Genomic DNA, 15504 nt, shown 5'->3' on the forward strand with positions numbered 1-15504 from the left:
ACTTTCTTCACTGTGTACTAAGGAATAGGCTTGGGAAAAGGTCACTCTCTCTGGTGAGTAGTTGTTGCCTCACAATATCATATTCTGAATTTAGACCAACTAAGTGTTCAAAAACCGTATTGGTTTTAACCTGTTTTCTGTATGTTTGTGCATCCTTCTGACTTCCCACTCAATTGTCTCTAGGTTATCAGTTTCATGCTACAAAGATTTCAAAGTATTGAAGTAAACTGAAACTAGTTTCTCTCCTTGCTTAAGATTATTGACTTCACATTTCAGCTCATAGGCCCTAGCAACATTAAGTGGCTGGGAGTAGGTTTCTCTCATGATTTCCCAAATTTCCTTAGCAGTTTTGACCCACAAGTAATTTCGGCTGATATGAGGCTACATGGAATTGCATAGCCAAGTCATGACCAAATAGCTCTCCTAAATCCATTTGGCATATAATGGGTCTTCCTTGGCTGGTTTTTTTACATCCCCAATCACAGCCTAATTTCCCTCTACACCCAATAGCCATCATAGCTGACTGAGCCCATTCTAAGTAATTTAGTCCATCAAATTTGATAGTAGTAATCTGAAAAGTATTTCAAGTCATGTTTCCAGCCCCCAAAATATCTTCCCCTTGAGCCTTTAACCCAGTTCTTGCCAAGTAATTTATCAAAAAGAACTATTTTTTTATACTGAAACTGAAGAAATTATCACCCAGAAATTGCTAACAGCCAACTTGGAAAGCTGAAGAAGGTCTAGCAAACACCCAAAAATGTTGAAACAGACCTAGTAATCTCCCAAAGATTATTATCAATCAATCTGGAATACTAAAACAGATCTAATTGTTACCTAGAAACTAATAACAGTCAGAATACTAGGGTTTAAATCAGAGAACTGATCGTGGGTTTGGGAAAACCCTAAAAAATCGAAGGAAATATCAGAAAAACACCAGCCGCTCCTTCCAAATCACTCTTATTGGCTACGTTTATTGCAGCCTAATTGTTAGATATAGCTTCATAGTGCCTTCAAAGTCAATTCCCAATTCTATAAGAAATGTTCTTAGCCAAAGTAACATAGGAACTCCATGCACCATGGCTCAATACTTGGTCTCTACACTTGACCTGACAGCAGTAGATTGTGTTCTTGCTTCCCCAAAGGAAAATATACCACTAACAAAGGTACTATTGGAAGGGATGAAACTCAGTTGTTTAATGGCTGAACCTGTTAAGGTTGATTACCGAATTACGAAAAGATTTCAGCCCATTATTGGAACCAATGTCTTGGTATTTGCAAATCAAAATTTTCTGAATTGATCTTGCACTGAACTGGACCAGGTTTGAAACCCAAAATTGAATTGAGTTTACCTGATATGGAGTCCACAAATTGCATCTCCCAAGTGGTAGTTCATGCCCAAAATTTAGACCTAGATCATCCTCCCAACTGAAGATGGCATAGCTGGAAACTTGAGGTCGATCCTACAACACTGCTTCAACCGATTTTGATCTCCAACTGGTTGGAATCAATGCATCTGTGTGAACCACTTAACCTTTGATGTTTTTTCTTCAAAAACACCACAAAAAGTAATGGATAAACAATGCCCTCCAAGGCTGGTTCGAGCTAGGGTTTATGGGAAGCAAGGGAGAAGAAAGAGAGAGCTAGAGAGAGTCTAGAATAGGATAGTTTGATCTCTCCCTCTTAACCCTATATATAGAGCTCTCTCCTAATGCAATTAGGTCTAATCCAAATCAGATTTGGGTTAGGACTTAATCACACTAATAGAACGGAGATCCTCACCCATTTCCACACCCATATTAGATCCAAATCACATGACAACTTAGTTGTCATGTGCTAGATTAACTAGTCTTACAAGTAAGGGGCTAAGGCCCATTTCCTTTAATGATTCACTTACATAATTGTTGCTAGGCTAAGGCCTGAATAATGTATGGCATAGGGTCCACAAAGGTCTAATATAAGTCCATAAGGGTTCAGCTCATGTTTGGAAAGAAATAGGCCAAATTCATGGCATAAGGTTAGTGAACTTCAGACTAATCAAGTTGGGCTCAGTTTTGGCCCACACTTAAGTCTAATCCACAAAGGTCTAATATAAGTCCATAAGGGTTCAGGTCATGTTTGGAAAGAAATAGGCCCAATTCACGGCATAAGGTTAGTGAACTTCAGACTAATCAAGTTGGGCTCAGTTTTGGCCCACACTTAAGTCTAAGTGATCTTTGGTTTCAACAACCCTATGAAGCCCAAGGATAATGGACTGATATGAGATAAAGCCCATCAGGTTTTAAGCCTCATAATGGTCTCTTGCCTTTAACCTTTCAGCCCTAAATGATCAAAACACTGTTCACAGGGAAGGACCTCTTCACTGACTACAAAGTGCAGCACCAAAACCTCTACTTAGATGGATCCTGAGATTAAAACCTTTTGAAAACCACTGCCGGCGGTTTTAGGTTTCCATTAAAGAGAGTGTAAACCATGATACTCATTGTCTAACAAAAGGGCTGATCTTATCACTATGATCACCCACTTAGGTAATATCTTAAGCTGCTCCAACATACCTACGTATTTGACCTTAAGTGGATCTCACTGGTTGGCATATCTAAACCAACACAGTCTAAGACCTAATGTAGTATCATAATCAAGTATGAGGTTAAGCGCAACTTTCTAGTTTTGCCTATCTATCTCCAAGGTCCATGGTATATTTGGAAATTTTTCCAGGTTCAGTGCTTCTTACAAACACCCATTAACTATACTTAGGGTCTAACCTATAGCTGAGACAAGTTGCTCCACTAATTTAGTAACAGGCTTGTCAAGATGAACTTCTCAAGTTTAGCCAATGTCTAAGAACTTTCTAAACTAACACAAGTTTCTTAAGTGTCCAGTTTAAGGAGTAAATCACAAAAACATACCAATCTGAACATAAAACAATAATGTACTGATATTTTTCCAAGAATTCGTTTCTATTTTGGGAAGACACTTGGGTGGGCAATCAACCTCTAAAAGATATCTTTCCTTCCCTTTATTCTCTTTCCCTTTTTTAAAAAGGAGGTCATTTCTATATTCCTTCCCCCTCTGGTCTTACCCTTATCCTTGAATTGGGGCTTTGGTTTTCGTAGGGGATTAAGGGAGGCTGAACTTGTTTGTGTTACTAAACTTCTATCCATCTTTGACAATGTTTATTTGGACCCCTCTTTTCCTGAAAGAAGAGTGTGAACCCCTATCCCAAAAGGTTCCTTCTTCAAATCCCTCCGTTCTAGTACTTCCCTTTATCCTTTCCCAATATGAAAGAAGTTTGGACTAAGCTTGTTCTCTCCCCCACCCCCCAAATAGCTGGTTTTCTCTATTTGTCCCCAAACTGGTGTGTGTTGTACAAATCTCATAGTGAGGACTATTACCACTTACTGATTTCTTGTTCCTTTGCTATAGCTCTCTAGGATTGGATGTTTTTTTTTGTTTTGGTTTTTTTTTTTTATTTAGGTGGAATCAACCAATAGAGGTAAAAGAGGGAGCAGTATGTGGAGATGTTTAGAGCAACCACCCTATGGACAATTTGGGAAGAAAGAAATGCTAGAATTTTCCAAGATAAGGATAGATCCTTTATAAAAGTGAAGGAATGTATTTTAACTAGGGCCATTCACTGGTTAAAATCCTTGGTTCTTTTCAATTCTTTCTTACTTGATGACATTTGGAGGAATTGGGTTGCAGCTGCACACAATTCGGTTAGGAAAACCAGGGCTGCAACAGTTTGGGTAACTCCTCCGGAAGGGGTTATTAAACTAAATTTTGATAGAATCATTCAGGGTAACCCTGGACTGTTTGACATAGGAGGAGTCTTGAGGAATGAGAATGGGAACATTGTATTATTATTCTTAGGTCCGGTGGGGATAGAGGATTATACAAGAGCTGAGTTGTTGGCTGCAGTACAAGGAATTCAGATTGCTAATCAACTAGGAGTGATAAAGGGGATTCTAAGATGATTGTGGTCTGGTTGTCAAATCCAAACTCAGTTGCTTGGAGTTATAGGGATCACATTAGAAAAGTTGAATGTTTAACAAGGAACATATCATGTAGATACCAATGGGTGGGTATGGAGGGAAATGCTTTGGCTGATTATCTTGCTAAACAGGGGTTTGCTAGGGACCGGTTATTTTGGGCAGCTTTGTAATACTTTTTCTATGACCAGCTTTAAGGGCATACAATGTCTAATATGTAAAGTAACTTAAGGTCAGGTCAAATTTTTATCACCAATTGATCTAGGCCAATTAGCATCAGTGTAGGCTTAAATCTTAAGATGACCATGCAAGTGCATAACAACCCTTTTCTAGTGTTCCTTTTAAATGACAAAGAATATTGTCAACTACAATTAAGTGTGGGATTGTAGGCTGGTACATATACTATCTATCAATCAGCCATGGGTATGACACCCTTTAAAGCTCTTTATTGAAGAGTCTCCTCCCATACTGTCTTATGAATATGTTTCTTCCAAGGTTGCAGCTGTGGAAACTCAGTTAATTTCAAGGGATGGAATCCTTAGGTTACTTAAATCAAACCTGGCTAAGGCCCATCAAAGAATGAAGGCCCAATACGATGCCCATCACTGCCAACTAGAGTTCTAGGTCAGTGATACTTCGGGCTTGGCACAAGCTCACACCAAGGTACTTCGGGCTGTTTAAGGTCCTAAAAAGAGTGGGCCTTATTGCTTATTGACTGGAGCTCTCAGCCACCTCAAAGTTGCATCGAGTGTTTCACATTTCACTCCTTGAGAAGATTGTTGCGCCCCAGACTACAGTCTCTCCTACATTGCCTCAGTTCACTGAAGAGGGGGACCTTGACACAGTACCTATTCAAATTGTGGATTTCTGTGGTGGGTCTGCAGAGGAAGACAGGTCATACCCGAAGCCAAGATGGAATGGCTCGGCTTCCACTGCAGTATGCCACCTGGGTGCCCTACATTCTGTTGCATGAGTGATTTCCTAATTAGGACCTTGAGGTTAAGGTCAATGTTAAGGGAGGAGGAATTGGTGAAGCCCAAACAGCCCATGGGAAGTTAGCTTGAGCCCAATAGCTTGTGCAGGCCATGTTCCGATCACTCATCACTTCACTAGAAGACAAAGGGGCTAGCATGCCACATCTGCAGATCCTCTATCAGAGTTGGTTACACTGCCACATGAAGATATTCTCTTGATGATTGTATTGGAAGGCCAGCTATATAAGGCCCCAAAAGTGTAACAAGTGGAATCAGTGAATGAAAACCTATCTTTTCTCCCCCCTTCTCTCTTATCTTCTTCCTCACCCCTGTTCTTTCATCACTCAACCTTATTAGGAGGTTAAGCCACGCTCGAAGGGGCTTCTGTGGTGAGTGGTTCTCATCACAGGATGTATGAACTGTTTAGGTAAGTGAGTAGTATTAGATAAGGGGAGAAATCTGTGGAATGTATTACTCATCCCTTTAGACCTTGTGGGAAGAAATAGAACACTTGTAAGACCTTAAGTGGAGAGATCCATTAGATGGTGAACAATGAAGGAAGCACATGGAAAAACATAGGGTATATGATCTTTTAGCTACACTCAACATTGCTTTTAACTTAATGAGACAACATATTTTAAGTAATGATGTTCTTAGACTCAACTTTACAACAATACCCCTGACATAAAACGATTGATCTACTCTTGGTTTATTTTCCTATTAATTGTTCTTTTTCATAAGATACACATCCTGCATTTAGTGAATCTCTCTCTCTCTCTCTCTCTCTCTCTCTCTCTCTCTCTCTCACTCACTCTCTCTCTCTCTCGGGTAACTTAATCATGTTATGTCAAAATTCTGAAACATTGCCTTTAACTGGGCATTGTATTAGCTAATTTCTTTATGTACTTGGTAACGCCCTTTGTCATTTCCATTTGCACTATCTAGAGCTAATCTTCTCTGCTGACAGGCTATCTGTTTGATGCTTTCAGTTCTGCAAACAGCTCGATTACCAAATATCAAGGTACATATTGAATATTATATTTTTTTTCTCAAAATTCATGGATTACACTTCTAATTATTTTCCTTCTATTCAGGTTTCTTCAGTGCTTCTTTGTTGTGCATTTTTTTATGACATATTTTGGGTCTTCTTGTCTCCACTTATATTCCATGAAAGTGTTATGATTGCGGTAAGTCAAACTATCTGTTCTCCTTTACTTCACTCATTTTGTATTCTTTTAATATGGAAACGATGTCTTTGTTATGTTAGGCTTATAATTTTTGAGCTTAGAAAATTAAAAGAAAATGTGCACATTACAAGCTTAAGAATATGCATGGTAAAATACAATAGTCAATATATATTATGCTTTGTATAGACAAGCATTGGTGTTTAACCATTATTTTTATTTTTATTTTTACTTTTATTTCATAAAAGTTTAGTTTCATTTATAAGAAGACCTCTTGTGTTTAGAACCTTATGTATATGTGTACAGAATTCAAAGCAATAAACAAAAGGAAATTCATTATATTTGTCTTAAGTAGCCATTTGATAACATCTTAAGTAGTGATCTGAATGATTTATTGATTTGCCTTTTAATGAATAAATTATTTTAAGGAGGTTGTAAGCTCTTTAATTGTTGAAATTTTATTGATTTCTGTACTCTTAAGTATTTTATTCATTATGAGAAATATAGTAAAATGACACTTTTCCTGCTACATACAACATACATATAAAATTAGTCCCACTACATTGCAAACATCTATCTTGTTTAGAACCGTATTCAGCTGGACTATCTCAACAGCCTTGTATTAAAATATCAACCAGTTTATATTCAATTTTCACAAATGGTAGGCATATCTCCTTAGAGACCATCTTCTCTCTAATAAAATGCCTATACATTTCAAAATGCTTAGTTTTGTCATGTTATACTAGACTGTAATCAATAATTAATGCAGCCTGACTATGAAAATATAGGTTTATAAAGCCTTGCATTCAAATTCATGTAAAGGAATCTTTTATCCAAAATCCACAAGCTTCATATGCCATCACCATATTCAACTCTATATCAGAATGAGTCACCACTAACTGCTTTTTACTTCTCCAAGTAACTAGTTTGGCCCTAAGCAGATGTACAATACCCAGAAGTAGATTTTTTATTTGATAATTAACCATCAATTTTATTAAATACTAATGGTAATTAACTAATAACATAGTAACTAGTATCCCTACCATATGATTTAATTTTCAACTGAGCCCTCCCCCCAAAAAAATAAAAATAAAAAATACTAATTCGTTGCTATCCCTTTTTGCTGATGTCTCAGCCATGCAATTAGTTGATCTTGGTACCCACTGGATTTTTCACTTGCATATTTAGTAAACCATCCAAATTTCTTCATTTCATTTCAATATGCTCACAAAGCACTCCTATTCATCAGCCACATACTCACCACCATCCAATCTCCTTCATAGTAATTTAGTAATGCATGTTGCTTGTCCACTGGACACCCTGGATAACTGCCCTAAGCTTAATGACCCTGGATTCCCTAGACTCCTACCATCAAATTTAAGCTTAAAAAATCCCCTCCCGATGGTAGCCATCTTGTTTGAATCGCCAGCTTTTTGGTTGAAGTTTTGGTCACTTCCCCCCACTTTCTAATGATATCATCTATTGAGAAAGAAATGAAGGAATCCTATGAGAAACAAACAACAGATCAACCCCAAACAATAAAAACCTTGAACACTCCACACCCAGAGAAACAAACCACAGATCAACCCCAAACAAGAAAAACCTTGAACACTCCACACCCAGCCCACACACCCAATTAGATCACAAGCCGACCCAGGACTTGACCCTCATCTCACTTTTCTAGAGACCAAACCTGACAAACCTCTCTATCTATGCCTTCATTCAAAAGAAACAGAACTCACGCACCCCAAACTTCCTACAGAAATATTAGAATCCTCTTTCTTTTTCTTGACAACTTTTTTTGTCTTCTTCACCCTCTTTTTAATTCCAACCCCAAATAGGCCCCCTTCTATCTAGAAAACACCTTTGAAACTGTCACAGATCTGTTGAATTTCTGGTGCCTAATCTTTTAACTGCATTAGGAGGACCCTCACAAATCTTTTTATCTCCATTACTCTCATTAATCCTTTCAATCTCTAAGACTGTTCTTCTCTGTTATGGTTCAGACCTGTACTTGTTTCAGTTGTAAATAACAGAAGAGTAGAGAAGAAAGAGAGAGAAGAGACAACAAAGAGAAGAGGAGAGAAGAAGAAATAGAAGAGAAAGGCTGGTTTGAACTAGAGAATTCTATCTCTCTAGTTGGCCAGATGTTATTTATAGATTTCTAATTAAAAGAACAAAGACATTTATGCACCTACTTAAGTATGGGACACAACACTTAAACCAAAACATAACAGACATTACACCTCACTCTTAGCATAAAACAAAATGATCAAACTACCCCTCTACAGCTGATTCTAACACTCTCCCTCAAGCTGGTGAGTATGTCATTACTCCCAACTTGTTACATATGTAATCCACACTCTTCATCAACTCAAACCTTTGGTGAAAAAGTCTGTCCATTGACTTGTTGTATTTACATATGCAGTACTTATCACTCCACTAAGTACCTTCTCCCTCACAAAGTGACAATCAATTTCTATATGTTTTGTTCTTTCATGGAAAACTAGATTCGAACAAATGTGAACTGCAGCTTGGTTGTCACAATATAGCTTCATATGAGGTTCTTCAACCATACTAATTCACATGTAGTGTGTTCCATGGCTCTAAGTTCAGTTTTAGCACTACTTCTTGCCACCACTATCTTCTTGCTCTTCCATGACACCAAATTGCCCCCAAGAAAGGTACAATACCCTGTAGTGGACCTCTTATCAGATATTGAACCAGCCCAATCAGCATTTGTGTATCCCTCTATCTTAAGACTTCTTCCACTCTTATATAATAAGCCACGACCTGAAGCTCTCTTCAAGTACCATACAATCCTTAGAACTGCATCCCAATGTGGAACCCAGGGGTTCTGCATAAATTGACTCACCACACTAACTACAAATGATATCTAGCCGAGTAATGGTTAGGTAATTCAACTTACCCACCAACCTCTTATACCTTTCAAGATCTTCAAATTCTTCACCTGCATCACAACTTAACTTGACATTTGGTTCCATGGGTGTTTTGGCAAGTTTGGCACCTAATAATCATGTCTCTTCTAACAGATCAAGAACACACTTCCTTTGGAACAAATTAATACCATGCTTAGACCTTGCTACTTCTATCCCCAAGAAATATTTTAATTTTCCAAGATCATTTGTCTGGAAGTGATCATGTAGAAAGATCTTTAGACTATCAATCCCCAAATTGTCACTACTGATAATAACAATGTTAGTCAATAATCTGAATCGTAACAAAATACTGAATGGTCAACCTGACACTGTCTCATGCCAAATTCTTTCACCACTTCACTGAATTTGCCAAACCATGCATGGGGAGACTGTTTAAGTCCATAAATGGCCTTCTTGAGTCTGCACACCTTAATATCCTCCCCCTAAGCTACAAACCCTGGTGATTGATCCATATAGACCTCCTCAAGAAGGTCACCATATAATTCTTGATGTCCAGATGAAACAAAGGCCAATCATACATAGTAACTAAGGATTTCAAAACATGGACTGAACCAATCTTAGCAACAGGAGAGAAGATCTATGTGTAGTCAACACCATACAACTGTGAGTAGCCTTTTGCAACTAACTGAGCTTTCAACCACTCTACACTACCATCTTGTAATTACTTGATAGTGTATACTCACTTATAACCTACAACATGTTTGCCAGGAGGGAGAATGGTGAGATCCCACATATGATTATAAGCCAGAGTTGAGAGTTCTTCCATTGCATGGCGCCACCCTGGAGAGGCAAGTGCTTCCCGGACATATTTATGAATAGAAACAGAAGGCAACATATAAACAAACTGGTGATGGGAAGCAAAAAGTGAGATACAGAAACATAATTTAAAATGGGATGAAGGGTGCAACTATGTTTACCTTTCCGCAATGCAATAGGAAGATCAAAGTTAGAGACAACGGGTGGGGCTGGTGCGGGAACAATGCTGGATTTGCCGACGGTGAGGAAGCTGGAGGAAGAGCCAGTACATGTTGATGTGTATACGCTTGTTGGATGGGTGGTCGTTCAATAGGAAGCTGCATTAGAGGTGGAAGCTTGGTCACAATTGGAACAAGAGGAATGGGGTCCTCAATGGGAATGTTGTCAACTCAGTTCAAATCAAAGAAGAACCAGGAAATGAAAGGGTGTGTTCTATTGAGTCACATGCCTAGAAAAGTTATCGTATATATGAGTGTACAAAGTTATGGAAAGGACAGTTGTGTCCTCTTACAAGAAAGAATAAAACAAAAGAATAGTGTACATAAGTTACAAGATAAAAGAGTGGTCCCAAAAGCTAAAAAAGGAAAGAAAATGTAAGAGACATAAATCTGTCTCTACACCCCCCTCAAACTAATGGTGAGGTACGAGCATCCGTTTGTCAACTAGAAACTGGTGACAAGCACGGGTCATAGCCTTTGTGAATAAGTTAACAAGCTATAGGGAAAAAGACACGTGTGACAAAGATATGTGTCCAGTAGAAAATTGATCTCTAATGAAGTGGCAGTCAACCTCTATATGTTTGGTTTGCTCATGGAAGACAAGGTTGGATGCAATCTTGATAGCGCTCACATTATCAACATTAATAGGAACTGGAGATGCCAAGGTCATCAAGGAGGGCTCTTAGCCATATAATTTCACTGTAGATGGAGGACATCACCCTATACTCAGCCTCAGTAGAAGACTTGGAGATAGTCAATTGCATTTTATACTTCTAGGATATGAGAGAGTCGCCAAGAAAAACACACTAGCCAATAGTGGAGCATCTAGTACCTGGGCATCCTACCCAATCAGCATTTGCACAAGCGGATAAGCTGAGAAAAGATGTAGGAAAGAAAATGCCATGTGAAAGGGTTCTACGAATGCATCTCATAATACGACGAACTATAGTCATGTGTAGTTGTTGAGGAGAAGAGACAAACTGACCGACTACTTGGACAACATAAGAGATATCTAGACATGTCATGGTGAGGTAGATATGACTACCAACAAGTTGTCGATAAAGAGTAGCGTCTTCTAGGGGGTCGCCATCATCCTTTGAAAGTTTCAGATTCATCTCAAGAGGCGTGTCAACCTGTTTGTCATCACTCAAGTTTGTAGATTTCACAAGATCCATTGCATACTTGTGTTGATTAACAAAATGCTCATGGGAAGAATGAGTGACTTCTAGTCCCAAGAAATAAGTCAGATGGCCAAGGTCCTTCATCTTAAAGGACTAATTGAGAAGTTGTTTCAAAGAAGAAATGCCATGACCGTCATCACCGGTAATTTACCCTACCTTGCCCTGTCCCTATAAGGAACGGGGATCCCCAAATTTACCCTACCTTGCCCTGCTCATTCCTACATATATACTTACAAATTTATTCTTTTATATTTTTTAAACCTACCTAGAACTATTTTATATTATGTAATATAATATAGTATAATTATATAGTCAGGGTGGGTTCAAGGTCAGGGTCGGGGCGGGGTGGACAAATACCATCCCAGCCCCGTCTCCAATCCCCAAAGTTTTGGGTTTCCCCGAACCCCAATCAGTGGTCAAAAAACCCTCCGTGACCGAGGAGGGGACGAAGCGAGGCCCCATGGGGATGAGCCAAATTGCGATCTCTATCCCTCAGGCTCCATTGTTTCCTATACCTATGCATGTCTTTGGTTGTCAATGCTTCGTCCATGATTTATCCTCCACTCGTGGTAAGCTTGATCCTAAGGTTATTGTTTGTGTTTTCCTTGTTATCCTCTTTCTCAGAAGGGTTATTGTTGCTTTAGTTCTATTTCAAAAAAAAAAAAAAAAAAAAGAACTTTGTTTCTAGGGACGTCTCTTTCTTGAAAATGCCCTATTCCCCTCTTTCTTCTCAAGGGGGAGAGGTCAGGTGAGGAGAAACAAAAACAGACACAGGTTTGCTTACCTTCTCCTCCTGACCCTCCTTCATTCTAGGTCTTTCGTAGACAAAGCTACAAAAGCCAAGGCCAACAGAGTTCAATAGCTATGGAGCAACCTATAACTATGCAACCAATGCCATTGGACTCTAGGGGTTGGATCCCTCACCCAATCTAGGTACCATTATTCTAGTTGATATTCTCAAACCTATTGACATTGACACCTCAGCTTGTGATCTGGACCTTCTTATTACAAAAGGGAAAGGTGTCAAATCATGCACCATACACCATCATATGGCTCATTTTTTTTATCTTATGAGAACATCTCACCCTCATTTCATGCTTTCCTTTCTGCCATTGATAGTGTCCTCCTTCCTAAGAGTGTTGCAAAGGCCTTAAATGTTCTTGAGTAGATAGATCAATGAAGGAAGAGATTAATGCCCTACATAAAATTGCTACATGGAAGTTGGAAGATCTTCTTAAGGGAGAGGAACATGTGGGGTGCAAATGGGTGTTCTCTGTGAAACATAAGGAAGACAACACAATTGAGAGATACAAGGATCGCTTGGTAGAAAAAGATTTTACACAGGTTTATGAAGTTGATTATGTAGAAACTTTTGCTCCAATGGCAAAGGATGAACTCTATTTGGGTTCTCCTCTCTTTAGCAACAAATCTATATTGAGAACTCCATAAATTAAACATAAAAATTGCCTTCTCGAATGGTGATTTGGAGGTGTACTGATCCAATCTCTTGCTTTTGTGCCAAGAGCAGTGAATACAACCTACAAATTGAAGAACTCTTTATATGGTCTAAAACAATCACCAAGGGCTTGGTTTAGCAGATTTCACCAAATGGGTTTTAAACAGTGTCAAACTGATCACACACTCTTTTTGAAGGAAAAAGGAAAGATGACAACCTTGATTGTCTATGTGTATAAATGGTGATTAGGTCTCAAAGATACAGAGGCTAAAGAAGTTATTGGGATTGGAGTTTCCCTCTCTCAACAAGGAATCTTCATCTTTCAAAGGAAGTATGCCCTTGATCTCCTGAAAGATATAGGGAAGCTTAGGGCCAAACCAGTTGATACTTCTATAGAGATGAATCACAAACTCGGGGACTGCAATAATGAGCCCATAAAAGATTCAAATCATTACCAAAAGCTTGTATCTATGACTAGGCCAGCATTGCATATGTAGTGGGAGTCCTTATTCAGTTCATGCATGCACCCAAAGTAGCACACTTAGAAGCAGCACACAGGGTTCTCAAGTACCTAAAGAAATTCCCAAGGACAAGTCTTTTATTCAGGAATTATGGACATATGAAAGTTGATGTTTACATTCATGCTGATTGGGCAAGTTTTGTGAATTATAGAAAATCTACTAGTGGGTATTATACCTTTGTGGGGGTAAATCTTGTTACATGGAGAAGAAACAAAGTGTGGTGGCCAGATTTAGTGCAGAAGTAGAAATATTATGGGTTAAAAGTTTATTAGGTGAATTGGGTTTTCCTCTACATAGTCCTATGCCACTCTTATTGTGACAATAAGGTTGCTATCAATAATATTGCAGTCAATCCTATTCTTCGTGATAGAACCAAGCACATTGAGGTAGATAAACACTTTATCATAGAGAAACTGGAGAAGGGAGAAGTGTGCACTCCATATGATCTTTGTGACAAGGGATTGAACTCCATGTGGCATTATGATCTTTGTGACAAGTTGGGGATGATTGATATCTACACCCCAACTTGATGAAGGAAGGTGAAAATCCATCAAATGGATGGCCGAACCATGCTATATGGCCAGGCAAATTTTCAAAAAAAAATTCTTTAGCCTTCCGGGAATCGCACTCCCTGTTTTAGAAAATTTGCATTTTTCTATGATCAATCTTGACTGAAATCGAACCAGATTTGAAACCAAACAAGAGGGAGATGTATACCTGATACGGATTCCACAAATGTAGATCTCAAGGTGGTAGTTCACACCCAAATCAAATCCCAAAACTAGCTTCCACTGAAGATGGTGCAGCTAGAAGTTGAAGCCAGTTCAGCAATGCAGTTTTCAGCAAAACTGCAATCCAATTCCTTGAATCGAACTGGGGAGCTGAGTACGATTTTTCTCTGTATTTTTCTTGCAAAAATCAAAGAGAGAACTGATCAAGATCAGTCCCGAATACTGAGATCGAACTACGGTTTCTTGGGCGACAAGAGGAGAAGAGAGAAAGCTGAATTGTAGAGAGACAATGAGTAGTTCGGTCTCTTCTTTTCTTTATCCTTTATGGAGCACCTCTCCTAATTGAATTAGGAGTTTATCCAAATCTTTATTTGGATCCAAACTCTATCATAAGATAGGTCTTATCTTCTTAAGAAAATGGGTGCTCCTTACCCATATCCAAACATATTCACCCATGTCATATGACAGCTTAAGCGGTCATGTGACATTTTGATTAATCATATTAATCATGGGCTTTAGGCCCATTAACTATATAGCTCACGACCCAAGAGTGTTGCTGGCTTCTTTAGGTTTGATTTGTATGGCGTGGGACCCCACAATGACCTCGCATAAGCCCACATGGGTTCGGCCCAACCTCTGTGAAAAGGCTTGGCCAAATTCACTGCCAAGTGCAGTGAACCCCTGAGCTCATCATTATGAGCTCAAAATGGACCCAACATTTATAGTTAAGCGGTCCTTGAATCCAGCCATCCTACGAAGATCCAAGGATAATGGACTTAAGTAAAATATAGCCCATCAGGTAATTAGCCCCTAATGGTCAATTACACTTAACCTCTCAGCCCACAATGATCAAACACTACCCGACAAGGAAGGACCTCTCCCCTGACTGCAAAGTGCAACGTCACTCTCTGCTCGGATGGATCCCAGGAATTAAAACCTTTTGCAAACACTTTTCTTAAAACATAATATATATATATATATATATATATCATATAAATATATTTTTCAAAACAAAATCTCAAACATGGTGAAATCCACTACCGACAATTTAAGTTTCCATTAGAGAGAGTACAGTCCCAATCATTCACTTTGTCCGAAAAATGGGCCAATCCTATCACTATGATCACCCACTCAAGTGAATTCTCAAACTGCCCCAACATACCCAGGTTTTGACCCCCAAAGGATCTCACTGATTGGCATATCGAAGACAGCTCGATCTGACACCCAATGCAGTACCATAATCAAGTCTAGGGGTTATGTGTAACTTTTCAGTTTTTCCCATCAGTTTCCATGGTTCAGTGCATAACTGGAAAATGGTCTAGGTTCAGTGTTTCAATCAAACACACACTACATGTGCTTCGGGTCTAACCCTAGCAGCTAAGACAAGCTACTCCAACTTCTTTAGTAGCACATAGGGATTATGTGTAACTTTTCAGTTTTTCCCATCAGTTTCCATGGTCCAGCGCATAACTGGAAAATGGTTCAGATTCAGCGTTTCAATCAAACACACACTACATGTGCTTCGGTCTAACCCTAG

At 38.9% G+C, this 15504-nt stretch overlaps 1 protein-coding gene across 2 annotated transcripts in view; it reads left to right on the forward strand.

Annotated features, from left to right (window-relative positions):
* LOC148865412 (signal peptide peptidase-like 2) overlaps window positions 1–15504 on the forward strand; it is a 97978-nt gene that overhangs the window by 56124 nt on the left and 26350 nt on the right. For both annotated transcript variants that reach the window (XM_088978275.1, XM_088978276.1), the window contains exons 9-10: window positions 5928–5981; window positions 6055–6147. In XM_088978275.1, the coding sequence (XP_088834401.1) occupies window positions 5928–5981; window positions 6055–6147 (147 nt within the window). The remainder of the gene's footprint in view (window positions 1–5927; window positions 5982–6054; window positions 6148–15504) is intronic.

Source organism: Nelumbo lutea, chromosome 3 (genome assembly GCF_056320005.1).
Source record: "Nelumbo lutea isolate HS-2025 chromosome 3, American lotus-T2T, whole genome shotgun sequence".
Lineage (NCBI taxonomy): Eukaryota > Viridiplantae > Streptophyta > Magnoliopsida > Proteales > Nelumbonaceae > Nelumbo > Nelumbo lutea.